The sequence below is a fragment of the Choloepus didactylus genome, chromosome 5 (assembly GCF_015220235.1).
Source record: "Choloepus didactylus isolate mChoDid1 chromosome 5, mChoDid1.pri, whole genome shotgun sequence".
In the NCBI taxonomy this organism is placed as follows: Eukaryota; Metazoa; Chordata; class Mammalia; order Pilosa; family Megalonychidae; genus Choloepus; species Choloepus didactylus.
In genome coordinates, this window is record NC_051311.1 from 140,665,311 (window position 1) to 140,689,982 (window position 24,672).

Below are 24,672 nucleotides of genomic sequence, written 5' to 3' on the forward strand. Positions count from 1 at the left end.
TAAATCCCCAGTGAAAGAGCCAATTCTGCTCAGGAGAGTTTTCAAGTTATTTGAAATTTATTTCAATTAAACAAAGCTTTGTTTAGTCAAGTTATTGAGAATTACTATTTGGGAAACATTGTGTCCTATTGTATTCTGAGACTTTGAATCTTGGCTTTCCATCTTTAACATATTTAGTAACTCTGAGCATGGTGAGGATGAAAGAGCCTGGTCTTCCGAATTGGACAGACCCAGCTCTGCCACTTACCACAGGACGACCTTGGGCAAAAAGTATTTTTTTTTTTTTTAACTCTCTGCTGCTTAGTTTCTTCTTCTATAACATGGGATGATAATACCTATTGTGTAGAATCGTTATGAGGGATAAATGAAATGCTGTATATAAAATATTTGGCCCACAGTAGACCTCAATAAATATTAGCTTTTCCTCTCACTAGCTGGTTAGCCCATACACCTGTTCCTTAATTGAATGAATAAATGGGAATTTTGCAGGAGAGGGATGGGAAGTAAGGACGGAGCTAGATAATGGAGGATGGTGATGGTCAAAGAGAAGTGCTCGGATTCGCTGTGTGGACCATTGCCAAGGGAAGTGAGGACAGGAACGTGGCCTGGGCTTCTGGACCCAGCTGTGCCGCTGTCTCCGGTGTTGCAGTCAGGTACATGGCTGTGCCCCTTTGAAGCCCTTCCTCCACTTTGCAGTGAAGGTCAAGGCGAGGCTGAGTCCATTTGAAGGTTCTGGAGGTTCCCGTAGCTGTGGCTTCCTGCCTTCCTCGTTTCCAGACGTCCTTCTGCGGTCAGGCCTGGCCAGTGGGCTGGCGCCGTGAGCTGCTCCTCCCTGGGCCCACCTGGCTGCGGTCAGCCCGTCCCACTGCTTCTGGGATTCTGCACTGGGCCCAAGCTTCGTGAGATACTTTGGCAGAGTAAAGAGAAATGGGAAGTCCGTGAGAGGAGCAGAGCATTCCCACGATTGATGATGTTGCTTCCCTTGGCCCGTTTTGTTTGTTAAGCCATTCTCCCTTCAGATAAAATTTCTTTTGGATGAAAAAAGAAAATCAAGCAAACTAAAAAAGTCACTGAAAGAAACCAAGACTAAATACTCTGCTGCTGTCTGAGGACTGGAAGCTGTTTTGCAACACTCCGGTCTTGGGAATGCAGAGCTCCCTCCATTGTTTCATGTCCACTTTGCCAGAGAACAGTAGCACGTGGAGGATTCATGTACCAGAAGCTACTCTCCAGCAGATAACTGAACTTACAGAGGCATTTGATGGATGTCAAAGAGCCAATCCCAAGAGCTGCCAAAGCAACCCATTCCCATAGAGATTTCTCCAACTCAGAGGCTCCCCACCACCTCTGCTCACCTCCCTAACAAATTGCAAGTCACTTCCTAGCCTAGATATGGACGATCAGACATCCTTAAAATCCAGTACACTCCTAGAGTGTATTAAAAGAAGAAAAAGTTGAAAGTACCCATTTTAGATCAAAAACAAAGGCAAATCTAGCCCATTTAATATTTAATAAAGACATTACAGCTGATTTATTATTCTTCTTTTTAAAGAAAAGAGGTCCAAAAGGGTACACTTACTAGATGCAAGGATGTGGGAGAGCTTAAACAAGGATTCTGGTTTTAAAAAGTGTTGTCATACAAGTAAACCCCACAGGGATTATGTAGGATGTTGTCTTGAGATACAGGCTAAAGTAGTTAGGGTTAGGGTAAGGTACCTTGATAATCGAACTTACTTTCAAATGGCTCAGGAAAAAAAAAGGGTGCGTGTGTGTGTCCATGTATGCATGTGTATTTGAAGACAGAGAAAGAGGGGGAGAGCGAGAGAGTATGGAAAATGTTGTAGGTTTGTCACTGTAAGTGACAGGTATTCTGATGCTCATTGTATTAGTCTTTCAAAAAGGGAACTACAAAACACATGGAAAAGACAGGAAAAATGAACAGTCAATAGCATGCATGTCTTATCTCTCGGTAAGGATTGTGAAACAGTATGACAAGGTCATTCTGTGTCACTAGATGCTGGAATCTGGACGCGATGAGGGCATAAAGCACAAGGCTGGCCCAGGCCGCTCCGAGGGGACACCTCAGGACGGCTGACGTTCGGGCTAAGCGGGAGAGTGGTGGTCCCTAACTGGTTCTATATGGGTACCCTCAAGCTCCCCTACACTCCCCTGCCGCCCACCCCCCGTGGCTGTTACAGAAACGAAAGCTTACAAATATTTTCCAGACGCATAGAAAGCCGCTTCTTCCAGGGTTGTCCCGGTGGAAGCTGGGAAGCGGATTCGCCCTCCCTCACCAGAGCCAGCCTTAACCCCCACACCCTGCTAGGACCCCCGTCCACACAGGTGGGGTCTCCAGTGGCCATCCACAGACTGGCAGGACAAGCTGGCCATGTCCTTCCTCTCCTGAGCCTCTGAGAGTTTTCTCCAAACTCCACAGCCTTTGATCACACCCTGACATTTCCAACAGGAGACTGCCAGACGTGGGTCCAGATGCCTCAGATGGTTTTATATTTGTTCTGGAAAAAGCTCCAGATACTTCTGGTCAAAGCTCTTCCTGTCGGCCGTGTGTCTGGGGCCGTGTCTCGCCTACGCTATGCAGAAGGGGCTGCAGTTGACACACCCCTCAGGATCTGTGCCTGCCCCACTGGGGAGGGCAGTGGCACTGGAGGAGGGGGTGAAGGGGCGAAGAACGGGGAGGGGGAGTAGCGGCAGGAGGGTGCAGCCTGGAGCAGCGAGGACTCAGAGGATTTGGGTAGTGGTGGGGGTGGTGTACGTCTAGCCTCATGCCTGGGTTGTTTACGTTCAGATCTTTAGAAACCAGGGAAACCAGAGCCTGACCAAAGGCCTACATTCCACATCTGCAGACATTTCACTATTAAGAAGAAAACGGCTTGTGCTGCTTTGAATTTCCCCCTTCTTACAAACTCACGTGAAATGTTGCCTCTCAAGAATCTGGGAGGGAAAACTTGCCCTGTGCTGACATTTTCTCTCTCCACATCCTGACTCTCCTGCAAGGTGCTCCCCTGCCTTGGGGACGGGGGAAAGTTTGTGCACTTTTGAGCAGCTGTGCTTGCAGCCCCACCCTGGCTCCCTCAACAGATGCCTCCAGCTGCCAGCTTCCCGCTCACGAGACACCTGTACTGAGTAGCTCCGGAGCCTCATTAGAGGCAGGAGGCACGTACCCCCTGCGAGGAGGGATGGGACCCTCACTCGTACGGCCTCCAGGAGAGGCAGGCGGCTGCTGCCTGCTCACCCAGGGACATATCTAATTTTAGCCCAGGGTGTGCTTGTCCTGTGCTGGGGCTGGCTCACCCATGGAAATTCCACAATGCTCTGGTTTTATGTGTAATTGTGGTGAAATGCTCCAAGTTTGCAAAGCCAACTTGGGTCAAAAGCAACATGTTCCTCTCTCTTTTTTTCTAAGAAATGTCCAGAAAACAATTGGTCTTCTGTGCTTTGCAGTAGGTCAGAATTTCCTGGAGTTTTTTTTTTGTGTGTGTGTTGGGGCAATGCAGGGTGGAAGGAAGAGAAGGGCCAGGAGCCAGTCTTGGCCTGAACTTTCTCTGTCCGGTCTGGGACAATTCGGAGAATCACAGTCTCTGGGTCATCCATTTGTTACTATTGGTTACAGAATTTGGGAATATGTGGATGAAGGAAAGAAATAAATTTAAAAACTGGGGAACCAACCTCTGACCAACTTCAGGGGCAGATCCAGACTCTGTGGGCTTAAAACTTAGACAATTTGGGTGGCCTCTTTAAGACAAAAAATGGTAAAAAAAAAAAAAAAAAAAAAATATATATATATATATATATATATATATATATATATATATATATATCTTATTTTTGTACATTTTACAAAAATATGAGGACTTGTGAGAACTTTGGCAGGGTCCCTGAAGCTTAAGCCCCATTAGCTTCATGGCAAATCAGAGGCTGTTCAGGTTGCTTTTTTTTCCCCCCTGGCAAAGAAAGGACATTAAAACAACTTCATGCAATTTCAAAAAATTGGGATGGACGTAACCTGAAAAAAAGGCAGAGCCAGTCTTTTAAATGAAAAAATTAAGTTTTGTGAAAACTTTACTTTTTTTTTTAAATTTTAATTTTATTCACTTCACCATGGACCTGTATGATATGGATTTGTTTATGGTGGATCATTTCCAATTTTGGGGGCCTCAGTGTTCCCATTTGTAAAAATAATCCTAGGAAGTCCCTATTCTGCCTTCTACGCGGGACTTTTAAGAAATTAATTTTTTTTAAAAAAAGAGCTTTCCAAGGGCTTGGGAAACTAGAAAGTGCTACCTAGATAAGCAATTGTTATTCTGAGAGCAATGCTAGAGAACATTCTGAATGCTTAGGATGTCACAGAAGGGGCTGTGGAAGCCCAGAGAAGGCATTTGCCCAAGGCCACCTGGAGAATGACATAGTAAAAATGAGCATTATTGAAGTTTAAGCCTCCTCCCTTTTCTAGGGGTAAATGAACCCAAATTTCCTTATTTTAAAATTGCTGTGAAGTTAACCTTAGAACCAGACAGTGCTGTTTCCAGCATGCTGCTCTTAGCTCTTTTATTAGTGCTTAGGTGGGGGAATGTTTTGAGTTTGAAATGAAAAATATTTCATCCCACAAGTTTTTTTAAGCCACGTGTTGGCATATTTAACCAAACAGAAGCCAAGTGGATTTAATATTTAGTGGGACTCAGAGAAAGCCGGCCTTCACATTGGTGCAGCTCACTACCCTGGAGATGTCGGCCTTTATTAGGACAGTAAAGGGCAGGGTTTGTGCCAAAAAAAAGTGGCTTCTCCTAGCAGCTAAGTAAACATCTCCAAATAGCTTTCCAATCCACTATGGAAACCGGTCCGGTGGCAGCTCTTATGTAATGTCTTTCAGGCACCACGCTAGAACCTTCCCTTTTATAACTCTAAGTATGACTGTAGACTCCCTGGGGCAGGGCCAAGTTTGTAGAGGCAACCCTTTCCATCCCAGGCTTGCATGCCAGCCTCAGAGGACAGGGCCGGGGGGCTATTTGATGGAGCCATCCCTACTGGGTCCCACCCCGGGAGTGAGGCTGGGCATGGTGGGAGTCAGCCCTGGCAATCCCAGGATATGCACCTGGAACCCCCCAGGACGGGGGTCCGGCACCAGGTCAGACTCTGGTCCTGGTCTGGTCCTGGGTCTCGCTGGCTCCTCAGATGGGTGAGCTTGGTTGAGCCAGGCAGCCCTGTGGTGGAGGGGAGAGGAGAGGAGGCGAGACTATGGTGAAGGGAGGTCACGGGCTGGCAACAGTTGGCCTGGGAGCTGCATAGCTGAGACGACAGAATGGTTACTCAGTGGATTTGGTCATGTTCCAGAGACATGCTCCACAGAGACCACGCTTCCCTCCAGAAGATATTTTTCTTTTTCCTTGAGTAACGTCATCTCTACCCATCTCTTCATGTCTGTTGAGCAACTCCTGCCTCTTGGCACCAGTCGCCTGGTAGAGCTGGGTGCAGCCACACCTAGGAGACTTCAGCCCTAGAGAAGGCAGGGAGACACCAGTGGGGAGAGCCACAGAGCCCTGCTTGTCTGAGTCCCTCGAAGCAAGAGCAACCTGTCCCTTAAATGTTTAAGAAGATGGAAGATGGAAGAAAACACATGGAGATGGGCGTCCTGAGCCTTAAGTGCTAGTCCTGGCTTTGCCTACTAAACAGGGGCCTTGAGAGAAGTGCCCCCCACCAACCCCTGTCCTCCCCCCCAACTCCTCCCTCCCCTGCCCCCCACAGCCTCCCATCCCTCCACATGAGGGCCTCAGGATTAGACTAGAAGGTCTGAATCAGCCCTTCCAGCCCTTCCAGACGGGTGCGTTGCGTCCTCCGAGCACTCCCAGCTTCCCCAGGGAGCACCCCCGGAACACCAGTGTGTGGTCTCAAAGGAACCCTCCCAGGCCTAGATCCTGGTGACCAGGATACGTTTCTTCTCTGTTCCTAGAATGTCCCAGAATCCAGCCTGACCCACAGAATAGATACACAGGAAGTGGAAATGTTAGACTTAATTTTGGATCTTGCTCTGGCTCTGAGTACGTCTTTCCAAGGGCGTGTGTCAGAGTCTGCAGGGACGGAGCCATACGGAAAGAGAGTTAAGCTGGGCAATCATCACCTCCAGGAACAATGGCTCGGGAGGCTGGAGCACTGTGTGTGTTCTCTCCAGCCGACGGCCGGCTTTTCCAGGAGGATGCAAGGGTCACCGCAGGCCCACTTTCCCCCACATCTGCCCTCATCGGCCGATCCCTATCTTTGTCCAACTTTCGTCATCAGGGACCGGGATGAGAGGCTCGGGTGAGCAGCCCAATGGCCAATTAAGGCTTTTCACCAGTCTCAGGAAGATAATTTATCTGGGTTGAATTGTTAAGGCAGATTGTTTTCGCAGCATTCCAAGCAGAAAGCGTTCTCACAGGAAATGTCAGACCGGGCAATTCTAGTCAAGTTTTCCACATCCTTAGGAGAAAAGAAAAGAGAGACGGAAAAACAAAACAAAACAAAATTCCCTTTATATTTTGAAGGTCAACAGATTGAGAACTGGCAATTGTAGGTTTAAATTGAGATCTGTTAAAGTTGCTACATATGGTGATAGTTGGTGCACACGATGGCTTCTTGATAACCCAACACTGATGAGCCCTTGTGTCCTTTGTGGCTTGATTTTAAAAACACCTGTTGACCCCCACTGACTGACCCCTGCCCGGCTGGCACTTGGGAGGTGGACACAGGGAGACTTCCTTTCTCTCACTAGGTCTCAGCTTCTTATCTCTAAACCAAAGCTTATGCCAGGTGACGTCTCAGCCTTTCCAAATCTAACGCACCATGGTTCTGTAACTCATCTTCGTCTGGAGAGCTTGGTTGAGGCTCTGTGGAAAGCCGAAGGGAACTGGAGAGTGGGAGAGTAAAAAAAAAAAAAAAATTCTTTCTTTTATGGAGAACTCAGATTTTTTTTTAAAAAATTTCTTTGAAAATCCGCTTGCCCTCAGGCAAAGGCTTACAAAGGCAGGCCAGTCTTAACTGAGAGCCTTGTGCGTGCCAGGGGCTGTGGAAAGTCCCCATGTTGGGAAAGCAGCAGGAGAAATCAACTCAGGCGATCCTCAGAGGGCGCGGTCTACCCTCTGTCCCTGCACACGTGGTCTAGAAGCGTCTCTGGTCGGAGACGGGTGGGGCCTGAAGAGCTGAAACCCAGAGTCACTAGATGTCATGGTCCTTAAGCCCTTAAAGACAATGCTGGCAAAAGTGAAGTTGACAATTGAGGCCATTAGTTCTTCGCCAGTGATGCTGTCCTTCTGGGCATGAGCTAGTCCCGTGGCTTGTCTGGGCTGTTCAGATGCTTTGTGCCGTCTAACTATTGGACAATAGTTCGTTCCAAGATGGTGTTCTGTTTGGAATGGGGTGGGGGCAAAAGTGCTGAATTCAGAGTCAGGAATTTGACAGTCTGGCCTCGGATTTGTCAGTTTCACTTGCCTCATTGCACTGCCTCCAGTTTATCTCTGGTATAGTGAGGAGCTGTAGTGATACTGGACATCCTCATCTTGTTTCTGACTCTTGTAGGAATGCTTCCAACGCTCCAGTGCTATGTAGAATATTCTATAGGGTTTTAATATATATATATTCAACAACTAAAGGAAAACCTTTCCCTTGCTTTTTTTGCCAAGAGGTTTATTTCTTAGTTTTTTAAAAATACATTTTTTATTGTGAAATATAACAAATATACAGAACAATGATAACTTTCAGAGTATGGTTTAACAAATAGAGAGTGAATTTCAAAGAATGTTATGGGTTACAGTTCTACAATTTCAGTTATTTCCTTATGGTGAAATATATATATATATATACAGAAAGGTGATAACTTTCAAAATACAATTTAACAAGTAGTCGTATAGCCAATTCCAAAGAATGTTATGGGTTACAGTTCTACTGCTTCAGTTATTTTCTTATTATGAAATAAAACGTAAATACAGAAAGCTGATAACTTTCAAAGCACAATTTAACAAGTAGCTGTAGAGTAAATGTCAAAGAATGTTATGGGTTACAGTTCCACCATTTCAGTTATTTCTTTCTAGCTATTCTAATACCCTAGCATCTAAAAAAATAAATTTATGTAAAGATTCAGTATTTGTAAAGCTTTGTTAAATCCTATCTTGTCTGTTACTACCCCTCCCCCTAGTTTAATCACTTTCTTGATCTTCAAGGATGTCTAGTGATATTTAGGGATGTCAGTGACCACCATAACTTGTTCATATTGAAAAGGGATGTTGACATTATGGGGAAGGGGGATGCATCTGGTTGATGTTCTTGGAGAGGCTATTGCCTCTGAGTTTTGGTACTTATCTGGCATAGTAACACTCTGGGGGTTTCAAGTTTCTCAAAAGTAAACTTAGTGAGTGAAACTTTTATAGAGTCTCGGATAGGGACCTAGGTATTCTTTAGTATTGTCAGGACTACTGTTGGTTAGAGCTTGGCATACTGTGGCAATTTGGGATATCTAGTTGGAGCTTACATAAAAGTAACCTCCAGTATAGCTTCTCCACTCTATTTGAAAACTCTTAGACACTGAAACCTTATTTTGTTACCTTTCTTTTCCCTCTTTTGGTCAAGAAGTCATTTTCAATCCCTTGATGCCAGGGCCAAGCTCATTCCTGGGAGTTGTGTCCCACATCGCCAGGGAGATTCATTCCCCTGGTAGTCATGTCCCACGTAGGAGGGAGGGTAATGAATTTATTTGCTGAGTTGGGCTTTAGAGAGAAAGGCCACATCTGAGTAACAAAAGAGGTTCTCTGGAGGTGCCTATCAGACATAATTATAAGTAGGATTAGCCTCCCTTTTACAGCCATAAGTTTCACATGAGCAAACCTCAAGATTGAGGGCTTGACTTATTAAGCAGTGGGTTCCTAAATTCACATAGCATATACTCTGTCCAAAATAAACAATCAGTGTCTCATTATCCTCACTTAGTTGTACAATCATCATCACTCTCAATTTTAAACAATTATCATAACACAAAATACCCCAAATCTCTTATCAGCCCTAATTGTTCATCCCTAATATTTGTGTAGTACTGGTAAGATATTCCTATTAAATATAGTCTATGTTATGTAATGGGTAGTTTTTCCCATATACCACTCTGTTGTTAACTCTTTGTACTAGTGTCATACCTTAGGAGTATATCATGCAAACACTGATTTATATTTGTAGTGCTAATCTGTGGGATTCATGCCTTTACACAGACACTTTTGATCATGTTTGCCTTCATTGCAGCAAAGGTATTTACAATCTCATTCAAGAACAGTCATCACCCCTGTCCACTCCCATACCATTAAGTTCACCCTCATTAACATGTCTGTACATATTAGGTTATCATTCCCCTTTCACTAGCTTCTGTCTATCTCTAGGTCCCTTATATTCTGTTATGACACTGATTTTACATAGTTTAGGGAGTTCACATTAGTGATAACATACAATATTTCTCCTCTTATTTCACTCAGCATTGTCTTCAAGGTTCATCCATGTTGCCATATGTTTCAGGACCTTGTTCTTTCTTACTGCTGCATAGTATTGCATCAAATTTATATACCACATTTTTTTTATCCACTTGTCTGTTGAGGACACTTGAATTGTTTCCATCTCTTGGCAATTGTGAACAATGCCGCTATGAACATCGGTGTGCAAATGTCTGTTCATGACACTGCTTTCAGATCTTCTGAGTATATACTGAGAAGTGAAATTGCTGGACTATAGGGTAACTCAATATCTAGTTTTCTGAGGAACTGCCAAACTCTCTTCCACAGAGGCTGTGCCATTATACAGTCCCACCAGTAATGAATAATTTCTCCACATCCTCTCCAGAATTTGTAGTTTCCTGTTTGTTTAATGGCAGCCATTCTTATTGGTGTGAGATGATATCTCATTATGTTTTGATTTGTGTTTCCCTAATAGCTAGTGAAGATGAACATTTTTCAAGTGTTTTTTAGCCATTTGTATTTCCTCTTCAGAAAAATGTCTTTTCATATCTTTTGCCCATGTTATAATTGAGCTGTTTGTACTACTGTTATATATGGATATCAGTCTCTTATCGGATATATGGTTTCCAAATATTTTCTCCCATTGAGTTGGCTGCCTCTTTACCTTTTTGACAAAGTCCTTTGAGTACAGAACCTTTTGATTTTGAGAAGTTCCCATTTATTTATTTTTTTCTTTTGTTGCTTGTGCTTTGGGTGTAAGGTCTAAGAAGTTACCTCATAATACGAGGTCTTGAAGATGTTCCCTACATTATCTTCTAGGAATTTTATGGTACTGTCTTTTATATTGAGAGCTTTGATCCATTTTGAGCTAATTTTTGTGTGGGGGTGTGAAGTAGGGCTCCTTTTTTATGCTTTGGATATGGATATCCATTTCTCCCAGCCCCATTTTTTTTAAACATGCATGTTTATATATGTTTATCAACTGTTTTTTCTGCATCTATTGGGATTGTTTTGCATATTGTTTTCTCTAATCTGTTGGTATGGTGAATTACATTCTTAGATTTTCTAAGGTTAAAACTTACTGGCATTCCTACGTGAGTTCCTTCAGACTCACAGCTAATGCATGAGTCTATTATTGCTGCTGTTTATTATTTTATTTCATATTTTTGCATATTATGTTTACAAGCATTAGACTTTTGGAATCAAGCTATACTCACCTCATTAGTCATCATCATCATCTTGGCCAACACCCAGCAGTTACCATATTGCCAGGCACTCGTCTCAGGACTCAGTGTATATTAACTCCTTTCCTTCTCACAACACTCTTACGAGGTAAGACTGTTATTAACCTCATTTTATAGGTGAGGAAACGGAAACATAAAGACAGTTGGAAACTTGCCCAGGCTGCACATAGTTTAGTGGTGGAGTGGGGCTCATAGCCAGGCTGGGTGGTTCCAGGGTCTCAGTTTTGAGTCACTGCACTATATTTGTGAAAGCAAGTTGGGGAGATTTTCCTACTCTTGATGGAACACATCAGTAAAATTGTTTGGGCCTGGAATTTTGTGTCTGTGTTGGGGTGGGAATTGGGGAAGACTTAAAATTCTTTCTTTCTTTTTTTTTAATGACTATAGATCTTTTCAGTTTTTCTCTTCATTCTTGAATCAATTCTGTAACTATTTTTTTTTGTCTAGAAAATGGTCTAGCCTGTCATTGGTTTGAATTTATTCATTTTCTTCTTCTTGAAAAGGTTCTATTAAAAATGTTTAGTTATATACCTCCCCCACCCTTAATTCTGTTTATTTGCACTCTCCTTTTCTCTTTATCCATTTTGCCAAAGGGTTGCCTTTTCATTAATCTTTTCAAAGAACCAGTTTAGGATTTTTTGAACATACTGTTTTTTATTTCATTAACCTTTTAATCTTGTGTTTAATTTTTCTCCTTTCAAATCTTTTTTGGTTTACTCTGTTGGTCTCTTTCTAGAGTTACATGCTTAACTCATTGCTTTTCATTCTTTCTTCTAAAATAATAGGCACATTAATACTATTTATTTCCCTCTAAGTACCACTTTATCTGCTTCCCACAAACTTGTGTAGGTTGCGTTTTCAATGTTAATCACTTAGAAATATTTTGTAATTGGTAGTATTATTTCTTTAAAATTTATTAATATGTGCGTTCTTTTTGGGGGTGGGAAGGATCTATCTTTTTTATTAATGAATTCTGTTATTACTTTGTGATCAGAAACACAGTTTAGAATATTTTGAGATATGATTTGTGGCCTACCATGTGGTCAATTTTTATAAATATGCCATGTATATAAGGATGCCATTGTGCTTGAAAATAATATATATTATTTAACAGTTGGGTGTATTAGATGAAGTATGTTATTGTGATACTCAAATATCCCTCAAAACCCCAAGGGGTTTCAAATACCCCCCCCCACTACCCCCTTCCCAAAACCTGGGAATCCTCTGTAAACTGGTCTGTGGACGTGGTCTCTCAGATAATTTTACATTATATGTTTTCTTGCTGACATGGTATAAAATATTAATATTTTATACCATGCTCATGAATTGAACAATTGACTCTTGTAATTCTGACAAGTTTTCATTTGTATATTTTGAGGCTCTGTTATTAGGTACATGGTGAATTGTTCCTTTTGTTATTGTTTAATAACAAGGATTATCAGTAGTAATGTTTTTTATTCCAAAGTCTATTTTTGTCTGACAGTAATATAGTTATATCAGCTTTTAAATGATTAGTATGCAAGTGGTGTATTTTTCCCAGGCTTTACTGTCAACCTTTTATGTCATGTTTTAGACATGTCTCTTGAAAAATCATATAACTAATTTTAAAAAATCCAATCTGTGTACCTCTGTCTTTTAACTGACAAGTTTAATTTGTTTGCCTTTGTTATAATTACCAATACACTTGAATTTGTTTTGTCTTGTTGTATATTAAACTTTCATTTTGCTAGACTTTTTCTTCTTTTCCCCTCCTTTTTTGCCTTCTTGTTAATTAGCTGATTGTATTTACTCTCTTTCTGCTTTGGAAGTTATATGTTAGTTTTTACTCTTTTAGTGGTTACTCTTAAAATTTTAATCATAATTGATTTAACAGAGTTTAAACTCAATCACTCTCTCTATTCCCTGATAAAACACAAGGATTAACTCTGATCAGTTCCCCTCCCCACGTTCCCTGTTTATTATTATCGAGTATTTTAGTTTCACATTGTTTTTCACTACCTCCAAATTTGTTGTAGTTGTTATTTTTATTGTCAGTTCTCATTTAGATTTATCTAAATGTTTAATAATTCCTTTTCTCACCATTGTTCTCATTCTACTCTTTCCTTCTGGTTTCAATTTCCTTCTTCCTGAAATAAATACTTTAGCAGTCCATTGAGCCAAGGACTGTGATAGTAAGCTCATTAGTTTTTGTCCGAGATGCCTTCAAGTTGTCCTTAATGTCAGTGGCATCTTAGCAAGGAATTTCCAAGTTGAACATTATTTTTTATCAACATTTTGAAGATGTTAAATCACTGTTTTATGGCCTTTATGGTTGCTGTTGAGAAGTCTGCTGTCAAAGTTATTATTCATTTGTAGGTAGTTTACTTTTTCTCTACAGTTTCTTTTAGGATTTTTTCACTGCCTTTGGTTTTCTGTAGTTCCAATATGACATGCCTAAGTGTGGATTTATTGTTACGTGTCCTATGAGACTCATTATGTTTCTGTGAGGATTCATGTCTGCAAAGTTCTTAGCAATTATCTTTTCATTAAGTTCTCTTTCTCACATTCTCTTTATTTTCTCCTTCTGGAATTCCTTTTAGACATATATTGGACTTCTAAATTCTTTCCTCCATGTGTTTTATTTGCTCTCATATATTTTATATCATTTCTGCTTGAGTTGCATTTTGGGTAATAGCATTTGACAGCTCCTGGTAACTAATAATCTCTTCACTGTGTCTAATCTATTTTTAAGCTTACAATAAGTTTTTACCAATTTTTTACTTTAAAAATTCTCAAACTTTCAGAAAAGATGAAAGAATAGTACGATGAATACCTATACACTTAAGTTCAGCAATTGCTAATATTTTTGTAACACTCATTTTCTCTCTTTCTTCTGCTTTCTTTTCACATAGGTGCATGTGAACACAGTATATAGCGGTATATACTTGTTTTAAAAAATAATAAATTTTTATTTTTAGAGAAGTTTTACGTTTACAAAAAAATTACACAGAAAGTACAGAGTTCCCACATGCCCCCTCCCATATACAATTTCCCCTTTTAATAACATTTTGCATTAGTGTGGTATAATTGTTACAGTTGATGAACCAATATCAATACATTATTATTAACTGACATCTATAGTTTACATCAGGGTTCACTCTTTGTGTTGTGTAGTTCTATGGGCTTTGACCAATAAGTAATATCATGTAGCCACCATTATGGTATCATACAGAACAGCTTTACTGCCCTAAAAATGCCCTGCGCTCCACTGATCTTTTTACTGTCCCCATAGTTTTGCCTTTTCCAGAATGCCATATAGTTGGAATCATACAATAAGTTGCCTTTTCAGACTGGCTTTTTTGATTTACACACAAATTTTTTTTTTTTTTGATGAACCATTTGAAAGGAAAAATTCAGATATCATGACATTTCACTCCTAAATATTTGAGCTTTCATCCCCTAAAGAAAGGGGCATTCTCTTACGTAACTACTGTACCATCATCACATCCAAGAAATTTCACATTGATTCAATAATGTCATCTAACACATAAACAATAACCCAGTTTCCCCCAAATGACCCCAAAATGTTCTTTTAGGCTTTTTTTCCCTTCCCAATTCAGGCTCCTTTCACATTTCATTCATCGCATTTGGTTGACCTGACTCTCTAGTCTCTTTTAATCTTAAGCTGTTCTTCTATTTTCAGTTTTTCATGAGGAGTCCAGGCATATTGTTTTACAGAATGCCCACATTCTGGATTTGTTTATTTGTTTCATTGTTAGATTCAGGTTAAACATTTTTTGGCAAGGACAAAACATAGGTGATGTTATATACTTCCTATTATGTGGTATTAGGACATTGCTGTTGGTTTTTTTCATTATTTGTGAGGCTAAGTTGGATCACCTGATTAAGGCGGGGTCTGCTGCTCTCTCCATCACTGTAAACATAGCTTTCTCCTTTGTAATTATGAGTAATCTTTGAGATCATATGAATATCCTGTTTTGTATATACCTTTTCTTCTGTGGTTTTAACATCCAATGATAACCTTTACCCATAAATTATTACATTGGAGTTTGTAAAAAGTGATTTTATAATTTTATCATTTCCTTCTACATTTATTAGTTGACAGTGTTCTATAAAGAAGAGCTTTCCATTCATTCTCTGACTGGCTCCCCTGTCCCTCAGTTTCAGACTGGTGGATTTTTAAAAAAGTAACCAACATGTTAATACCCATTACTGTTATTATATGTCCATACATTTTTAATATGTCCATAAGTTTTTAATTTCAATGACTGTATTTACATTTCAAAGCTCATTTTCTCAGAGTGTCTTTTTTCCCTTATGGTTTCTATTCCCCCCTGTTTTTAAAAATTCTTTTTATTTTACAGACTTTTTTAGATTATTTTCTATTACCTCAAGTTCTTGGGGTTCTATTTTTCTGTGTCTTCTGGCTATCCCTCATGGTCCATCATTTTCTCATGTGTTTAATAGTTTTTTTTATCTAGAGCATATCTTCTGAGGGACTTTTTTTTTTTAAACCACCTTCCCCCAAACCAGGGAATGTTGTGTAACCTGGTTTGTGTACATGCCCCTCCAGATAATTTCACATTGGTTCTGTGGTGGGGTATACCAGGGTATTACTGACTTAGGAAATTGTTTATGTCAATTTCTAATATTCTGGATTCTTCTGTCACATGAGTAGGGCCACTTTGGACTCCATTCACACTAGGTTCCGATTTTCCTTCAGATATAGCATATGGCAAGTAATCAGTACACGGTTTCCTTATTCTCACGAGGCACCTTTCTTTTGGAATCCACAACTACATTAGCCAAGTATTCAGCACCAATACTGTTTTATGTTTCAAGCTGGCTGAACATTTCTGAGAGTGTTGGATGTGTGTTCACCAAAGCATCTTCAAGAAAACCACGAGCTGCTCCCTGACATGGGGCACACCAGCCCTCCCAGAGCCCTGCACCTGGTCACGTCTCGCAGTGAGTTGGGGTGGTCAGTGAGGCTTCCCTGAGGAGAGAGGTGAAGAACACGATGTCCAGAGAGGCTGCGTGACCTGCTCAAGGTCATGCACAGTAGGGGGAGGGCAGGGGTAAAATCCTGCTCTGCACGTGGCTCTTTTGACCCAGCCACGGCTTCTATTACCCAGGGACGGAGCCCTGGACCCATGTCACCCTGAATTTCTGCCATGCCCTGACCCTTGCCCTCCCTGTGGGGCATGAGAGGAGCTGGAGTGGGGGGTGCAGGACCTGGAGAGAGCAGCCACACTGGGTCCCGGCAGCCTGGCTCCCATGGATTCATCAGATGCCCACTTTGACGCATACCTCTGGGTTATCTGCACAATCACCTTTTGAAAAAGTGTTTTGAACCATTTGATTTATCTTTTTGTGCCATTGTTGCTCATAATAGTTTTCACTCAAAGGCAAGAACAAGCTTTTAAACTGACCTTTTAAACTTTGTGATGCTTGCACTACAAAGGAACTCATGAAAGGAACAATAAGCACATTCTCCAAGTGTGAGCATAATTGACGGTCTCCTCTGGTGATGACATCTATTGGAAGTGGCCACAAAGCATCTGAGCTGGGCTCTCGAGCTGATGGATGGCCTCTGGGGGGAAGTCTCATGACAGGGAAGGGAGGCCCCGTTGCACCCTCCCCACAGGAGCACCACCCCACCCTGCCTCCACGGCTTGTGGCCACCCTCAGGCGCCGAGGGGACCACTTGGGAGGTTTGGAGTTTGTCCCATGGGCTGCAGGAAGCCGTGGAGGCTTCTGGGCAGGGCAAGGAAGTGTAAAATAGAGGAGGGAGCAGAAAAGAGGATTTGGAGTCCACGACCTGGGTTTGAATCCTGGCTCTGGCACTTCTGAGTTGTGTGTTCTTGTGTAAGACACTGAGCATCAGTGAGCATCACTCAGTCATTCAGCTGCATTCTTGGAGAAATGAGTGGCAGCTGGACACCTGGGGGACAGAAGACATCAAAGAAACCTGCCGTCCTTTCTCCTCGATTAGAACTCCTACCATGTGTTTTAGCTTCCTATTGATGCTGTAACACATTGCCCCACACTTAGTGGCTCCATGGATTCTCTTACAGTTCTGAGACAGAAGTCTGGAATCAGTTCCTCTGGGCTCAAGTCATGGTATCAGCAGGGCTAGTTCCTTCTGGAGGCTTCAGGGGAGAGTCTGTTTCCTCTCTTTCACCTTCTAGAGGTTGCCTTTTTTCCTAGGCTCTTGGCCTCTTCCTCCATCTTCGAAGTCTATCCCTCCAATCCCTATTTCCACCATCACATTGCCTTTTCTTCTGGTCAAATCTCCTTCAACCTCCCTCTTATAGAGGTCGTGTGATTGCACTGGACTCACCTGGGTAGGCCAGGATCATCTCCCCATCTGAAGACCCTTAACTTAGTTTCATTTGCAAGGTCCCCTTTGCCACAGAAGGTAACATTTGCAGGTTCCAGGGATTCAGACATGGATCTCTTTGGGGCCATCATTCAGCCGAGCCTTCAGTGCCGTAGAGCAATTGGTGTCTGTTCATTTGACGCGTCTGGGGCTCCCCCGGGCAGGGGGCTAGGTCTGGCTGCCACTTGTTTGGTAGGTTAGTGAGTGAAGAAATGAATGAATGCATGCTTTGGGGTTGAAGAGGAGGGAATATCCTCAGTGGGCTTTAGGGGATTAGCGTGAGCTTCCCAAAGGGCATTCTGATGGAGTGAGGAGTGGGTTGAAAAGTGCAGCCTGGAGGAAGTGCTGGCAGAGCCGGGGCGGGCAGGGAGAGGTGAGGCTGGGGTGTAGACCGCTCCGCCTTGGAGAGGCTTGTGGGCCCTGTCTTATACTCCAATTGCTGCTGAAACAAGTTGCTGCAAATTCAGTGGCTTAAAACAATCTGAAATGAGTCTCATAGGGACAAAATCAAGGTGTCAGTGGGCCTGGTTCCTTCTGGTGCTTCTAGGGGAGAATCTGTTCCTTGTCTCTTCCAGATTCTAGAGGCTGCCAGCATTCCTTGGCCCACGGCCACATCTCTTCAGTCTCTTGCTTCTGCTATCCCATCTCCTGCTTCTGTAGTCAAATCTCCCCTCTACCTCTGTTTCATAAGGACCCTTATATGGCATTTGGGGCCCATCCAGATAATGCTAGATCCTCTCGCCATCTCAAGGCCCTTAATCATTTCTGAAAAGTCCTCTTTCCCATGTAAGCTCACACTCATGGATTCTGGAGACCAGCTGTGAGCACCTTGCGGGGGTCGTTCAGCCTACCACAGGCATCCTGATGGTCCTGGACTTCAGTCTACAGGGAAGCAGCATGGAATGGTCGCTCCGTCCATTGTCTTCAGAGTCATCACCTGGGTTCAGATTCCAGTGCTGTGTTACCTGGGGAAAATTAGTGAACTTCTCTGAGACTCATGCAATTACAGCTTCGTAAGGCTGTTCTGAGGAGCACATGGATTTTGTTGCATGTAAAGCACTTAACTCAAAGTCTGAAATACACAAAGGGGCCTAAAAGTGTTTGTTGTTACTATTGCTGTCATTTTTATAAATATTATTGATGTTGATGATGATGACGATAGGGAACCTTTGAAGAATTTCAGCAGGGCAGTGGTGTAGACAGATCTGCTTTGTAGAAAGATGACCTTGATAGTCCTGTGCATGGCAGTGGGGTGGGGTGTCATGCTGGAGGCCCGGAACCCAGTTAGGAGGGGAGAGAGGAAGAGGAAGAGAGCATAGATAGACTCAAGAGACACATGCAGGACTTGGGGTGTTCAAGAGAAGTCTGTGCTCCTGCCGTCCCTGAAAAGGCTCAAGGGGGAACTCAGGGGCCTTCTAGTACCAGACCCTCAGCCCCTGCTTTTCAGACAGGGACACTGAGGTGCAGCAAGGGGAAGCACCTTGCCACAGTCTCCAGGTGAAGCTGTGACAAAGGGATAGGCAGAGGCACAGCTGAGCCTTTAAGCTTTGGCTGCAGGGCTGGTGGGGGTGGGAGAGGTGTGGCTGGAAGAAGCTTCTGATGAGAGTGCAGTCCCTCCTTGGGGGTGGGGAGGGGGTCCCGAGACAGCCCCCATGTTGACTCCCCTTTCACATCCTTCTACCACCTCTTCATGCCCTAGCTCCTCTTTCCAGCTCATCCTTCCATCATTTCCCACAAGAACTCCTGTGAATTCCTGGCAGTGCAGGGGCGTAGGAATTTCACAGTTTTGAATTGAGTGAAAAGAGTCTGACTGCGTGGGGGAGGACGGGGCAGGGTCAGGACTGCCGGGGAGGGAGGGAGGGAGCACTGAGTTCCAGCAGCAGAGAAAGGCTCCCCAGACCCAAACTGGGACGTGTGTTCATGGATCTGGGGCCTCATATCCCAAGCGTCTTCCATTCACGCCCCTTCCTACATCTTCAAGAGGAAACCAATTCAATAGAGTGTGCCATAGCAAGATTACAATTGTTACTTCAATCATATCTTACCCTGCAATGATGCTGGAGGAAAGTATATTTCAAGGCCATGTTCAAAAGAGCTGTCATTTTTTTTTTTAATAGTAAATGGGCTGCTTTCAGAGAGTGATGTAATATTTTTATTTTTAATACATTCTTTTTTTAAAAAATGATTTTACTTTAGTTCAGATTCATGCCTGCTAGAGGGGAAAACAATCCAAAGAGAGCTAAAATACAGGTGGACTATTTTCTGCAAGTTCTGCATTCACATACCTGAATTTATATATCAGAATTACAGGTAAATTTTTCAGGTAACAGAAGGATACAGGACAGGTTCTTTTAAATACACGGGTGCATTCCATGGGTTGTGTATAAATAGCTGCTGATAGCTTTATGGGAAAGCTGGAAGGACGGAAGCAAGAACAAAAAATAGAGATGAGATTAAAAAATAAATCTGTGCCATGATTACAAGAGCGGACTTATTTGTGTGTGTGTGTGTGTCTGTGTGTGTGTGTGTTTCTCCTCAGCAGTATCACCATTACATCAGTAAAATATGCTTGCATTCAGTTCCTGGCAAGGGTGAACGTATGGGGTTCACCGTCCTGTACTGGCTGACCTGTGAGTCTTTGTCAGAACCCAGAACTGAAGGGGAACTTGGGGGACATCAGGCCCCTTCTGAGATGGAACTCATGGCTCAGAGGGGAAGGCACGTGTGCAAGGCCACGCCAACAAGCAGGCCAGGGCTCGGGGGAGCCTCTCCTGACCTCTCGTTCAGTGCTCCTTCCATCTTTTTCTGCCATCCGTATCTCTCTGTCATTCTCTACTAGTACACTGATGTTTTCTTTTTTTTCCAGGAAAGGTCAGTCGCTGGCATCCGACAACACAGAAGGCGAGCCGGGTGTCCTGCGGCTTGGTAGGTGCGGCTCGTGCCCCCACGCTGTGCTCATCGGGGTCTGAGAGGGTCTTCGTGTGCCCTGTCCAGGGGGTGGCAGGCTGTGGGGGGCTGTCCCCAGGCGGGGTGGGAGGGCCGGGTCTTCTTTCCCCCCGCCTGTCCCCAGGCTGGCCTGCGAGTAGGGCAGGCACTTGCTGACGTGCCTTTGTCCACTGCCTGTTTTCCTTTCTCAGAGGAATCCTGGCAGTGAGGTTGCTAGTGGCCAGAGGAACCCTTTCTGGGGTTGTAAGTTCTTTTAGGAACATTTGGAATCTACTGAAGTCCTTAGAAGACAGTTTTTGGTCAAAATAGTAGTATAGCTCTGCCTGGGAAGGTCAACCCTTTCTTTTTTTAAATTTATAAACAGCGTTATTGAGGTATAAAATACAGTGAAGTGCATAAAGTGCACAAATCTTACGTGTTCGTTCAGCTCAATGAATTTTTTCAGGTATGTGTACCTCTCTAATGACAATTCCTCCCCCAACCAGAGCTATAGAACATTTCCATCGACTCTTTTTTTTTTTTTTTTAATACTTTAATACTTTTTTTTTTTCAGAAAAATTTTATTTTGGTAACATTATTGTAACATATAATTTGCCATCTTAATCATTTTAAGTGTATAATTCAGTGACCTGATTTGCATTTACATTGTTATGCTCCCATCACCACTATTACTAAAACCTTTTTATCACTTAAAACAGAAACTCTATACCTATCAAGTAATAACCCACACTCTCTCTTTTCCCCAGCCCTTAGTAACCTCCAACCTTCTTTCTGTCTTTCTGAATTTATTTATTCTAGATCATTCATGTAAGTGGGCTCATAAATATGTTGCCTTTTGTGTCTGGCTTCTTTCACTTAGTTTAATGTCTTCAAGATTCATCCATGTCGTTGCATGTATCAGGGCTCCATTTCTTTTTATGACTGAATGATATTCCATTGTACGTGTGAACCACACTTTGTTCATCTGTCGATGGACACTTGGGTTGCTTCCACCTTTTGGCTATTGTGCATAGTGCTCACTCTTTCATTTGGAAGCTGCCTTTTCCCTCTCTCTGTCATTCTCTACCCTGCCGTGAGGGACACATTTGCGAGGCTTGGTAGAGAGAACGGAGAAGGACACCACCAACGCCCAATGGTGAACGGGTGGGGCTGGCATCATGGGCATTTGTTCATCTTTGAAAACCGTGGCTTAGCAACAGGCAAAGGCAGCAGTTTACCTGTTGGACTGTTTTGGCACAAAGCTGCTGTTTACATACTTTTCTTCTCACTGTCAGGACTCCCTTTTAAACTGAAGGAAGGAGTTACTGGTGTGAAATAAGGAGAGGCAGGGGCAGGCCCTGCACACAGGGATGTGTTTATTCTGGGTAACTCCAGAGCTAGCAGTTCCTCAGTTTTACAGTCATCAGAACGAGCTGGTGGGGTCACTTGGCTTCCCAGAAAGGGCAGATTTCTGCGAGGGGCTGCGCAGCCTGCCCTGGAGGAGTGAGGAGGACGGAGCCAGGAAGCCTGGGCGGCCAGAGCCTCACTGTAAAGTGCTGCCCTTTAAGGTTTCCAAGGAAAGCCTTTTGGGACACAAAGCAAAGCAGTTCCTGGCCTTCAGAGCCCAGAGAGCTTCTCCCAGAAGGAGGGCTTTTAGTGATCGCAGAAGCTGTTTTAAGTGTGTGTTAGTGTGAGAGTGTGTGAGTGAGTGTGGAGAGTATATGTGACATAGTGTGTGTCTGTGTGTATGTGAGTGTGTATTTGTGTGAGTGTGTGTCTTCAAGTGTGTGAAAGTGTGCAGTGTGTGTGTGTATGAGTGTGTGTATATGAGTAGTGTGTCTGCATGTGTGTATGAGTATGTGTGAGTATCTGTGTGTTTTCCAGAGGGAGGCACACCGCCTCCTTTACCAGTGACTCAGCTAAGGATGTAGAAATGGAGGAGATACATGGTAAGTGATCATACAACTCAGTCTTCCAAGAAAGTCTGGAAGAGAGGCAAGGAAGAAAAAATCTCAGGAGAAAACAAAATAGAATTTGATTAGAGGTACAACATTCCATACCCCACCACAATTCGTTTTTTTTTTCTTTTGGTTCAATTCAGTAAACGTTTGTAAGCAGGTACATGCCAGGGACATATGGAGGGCTCTGCTGAAAGCAGGTAAAGATGAACGAAAAGTGACCTTGCCTTCTTGGGGGTCAGGTTGAGAGGGGGCAGAGGAAGAGAGCTGTTCTCCACTAGCAACGCCTAAAGCAGACAATCAACAGTTTTTAATTGCTTCAAGAGAGAGCTAGATAAAGTCTGTGGTGGGTTTGGGAAGCTTCCCTGGTGAAGTGGTCTTTAAGCTGGACTTTGAAGGATGGACAAGGCTCTGGAGGAGTTGTGGAAGGAGCATGGTGGGCAGAGGCTCAGGGTGTGAGAAGTAGAGATCAGTTTGAGGCGACTGGCCTGTAGGGGAAGGTCTGGGTGGCGGGGGGGCGATGGAGCTGGCACGAAGGCTGGGGAGGGTGAAGACGGTCTTGAGTGCTGTGCTGGAGTCTGACTGGACATCGCCAGGCAGTAAGGAGCCCTTGAAGTTTCTGTGGGTGTGAGTAACATACCCAGGACTGTTCATGAGAGGGATGTGTGTGAATGTGTGTGTAGCATGGATTTTAGGGTAAGAACCTGGATGCTGGAAGATAGTAATGGGGTTCTTGGAATAGTCCAGAAAAGAGGTGATGGTGCCCCTGTTCTACCAGTGGAAATCCTCTGCGTATTTCAAGATCTTGCTCAAATGCCTCCTTTTATGGGCCATTTCCCTGACCCTTTAAGGCAGAATTAATTGTCTCTTTCACTCTACACTTCAAATCTGTGCACTAGCTTCCATTGTAGCACTTATCATGTTGTATTATAATTTGTTTGGGGCCCTGTCTCCCCCTCTGGACATTTTCTGCCCCACGTTGTCCCTGATGGGCAAATAGAAAATGATGTGTTCTGACACAGGGGAGAGAAAGGAGGGACAAAATAAGAGACATCGTAGAGGCAGAGAGGGAGGCTGGAGTGGTGGTGTGGTGGGCAGGAGAGGACCGAGGCCTCAGCCTGGCTCACTGGTGGAGGGGAGGGGGAGAGATGGGGTCGTTGATCAAAACCGGAAGCCTAGAGGTGGTGCTGGGCTTAGATTCCTGTGTTTCTGGTGCTGGGGCCCCTCCAGGAGAAGATACCTTAGTCAGTTGGAAACTCTGAGCAAGAGCCTAGAAAGGGGCTGAGGGCCGTCCTCCCTATAGGATCCATCGAGCAAAAAACTTTCCCTTCAGTGACTTTAACTCCCCCTTGAAATGAAATGTAATTACGTATTTCTTTACTTCCAAGGGAACATAAAATGTGCAACCAGACATTTATTCCAGGGCCTTAAAATAGCACCCTCAAACCACCGGCATTTGCAGATGGTTTTGTCTGCATGGCCAACATGTCATTCTGGAGCGTTGTGTTTTCCCCCTCTCATGCCGGACCCACCACATCTGGGCCTGGGTTCTGCTCCAACTCCACATGCGGGTTGAGGTCTTGAACCAACTCCCTGCACGGGGGCAACTTCCTCCCCCCAGAAGCCAAAGGAAGGCTGCCCCCTCCAATCCTGAGCTGTACTGCTCCGGGGTCCCCAGCCTCCATCCTCGTGCTTGATTCATGGCTGAGCAGAGCATGTGTTCAGCTGTGGCTCCCGTCCTGACAGTCTCAGACTGAGCAGCAGCCTCCAAATAGGCTTAAATACCTACGCTTCTGGGAACGGTCTGGCCCAAGGCACTGCCACAGCCCTCCTGGAATCACCCGGGTTACTCTCCCCTTTGCCCTGGATCTCAGAGCAGAGGGTTGAATTCATCACACACCTCTGCTCCTTCAGCATTCTTAGCATTGATCTTTGCAAAGACTGCCTGTTGGCTTCCTTCCTTCCCTTCTTTTCCTCTTTCCCTCTCTTCCTCCTCTTCATACTCCCTTCCCTCCTTCCTTTCCCTCCCTCTCTTCTTTCCCACTGCCTCCTGCCTTTCCTTCCTTATTTCCCTTTGACCTAACCCCACACTTCCATGAGCCTCCTCCCCCGTAAGCAACTGTTCTTGTGTTTACTCTACATCTTTTTGCTTGTGTGTGTTTTTGCAAGTTACATAGTGTTGCTTTGTGTTTGCATTTTTAATTTATGTAAATAGCATTGTGTTACATATCTCATTTGGTTTCTTACTTGGTTGATCATGTTTTTAAGCTTCATGCCTACTGCTGGGGGAATACCTGGTCTTTATTTCAGGTAACTTTCTCTAAGGCCACGGTCACAAAGTGGCTTTCTCAGACACCCTAACTCAGAAGGGTTCTCATTTAAATTCCAGACCTGTGTTTTATTTTTGTTTTAGCCCAAAGGTAGAGTCTGCTTTCTCATGCAGTGGACTATGTCTCCAGGAGTTTGCCTGGTCCTGTGCCTTGCTCTCCCCCCAGGGGAGGAAAGGAGGCTGTAGAGTAAGATGTAAGATATGAATTCTGGAGATCCTGGCCTTTTGACACCAGCCTCCTCACTTCCACCCATTCCGGCAGGCTTGATGGAGCTAAAACCTTACCAATCCCTGAGCCCCCTCACTCTGCTTTGCCTGCGCAATGGTTTGGGGATTGTTTTACTGCATCTTCTGACTG

General features: G+C 43.7%; 1 protein-coding gene across 1 annotated transcript in view; it reads left to right on the forward strand.

The window, feature by feature from the left end:
* The window catches only part of MINDY4 (MINDY lysine 48 deubiquitinase 4), a 135,519-nt gene that overhangs the window by 52,299 nt on the left and 58,548 nt on the right, over window positions 1-24,672 (forward strand). The window contains exon 6 of the mRNA XM_037837002.1: window positions 19,969-20,027. Coding sequence (XP_037692930.1) covers window positions 19,969-20,027 — 59 coding nt within the window. The remainder of the gene's footprint in view (window positions 1-19,968; window positions 20,028-24,672) is intronic.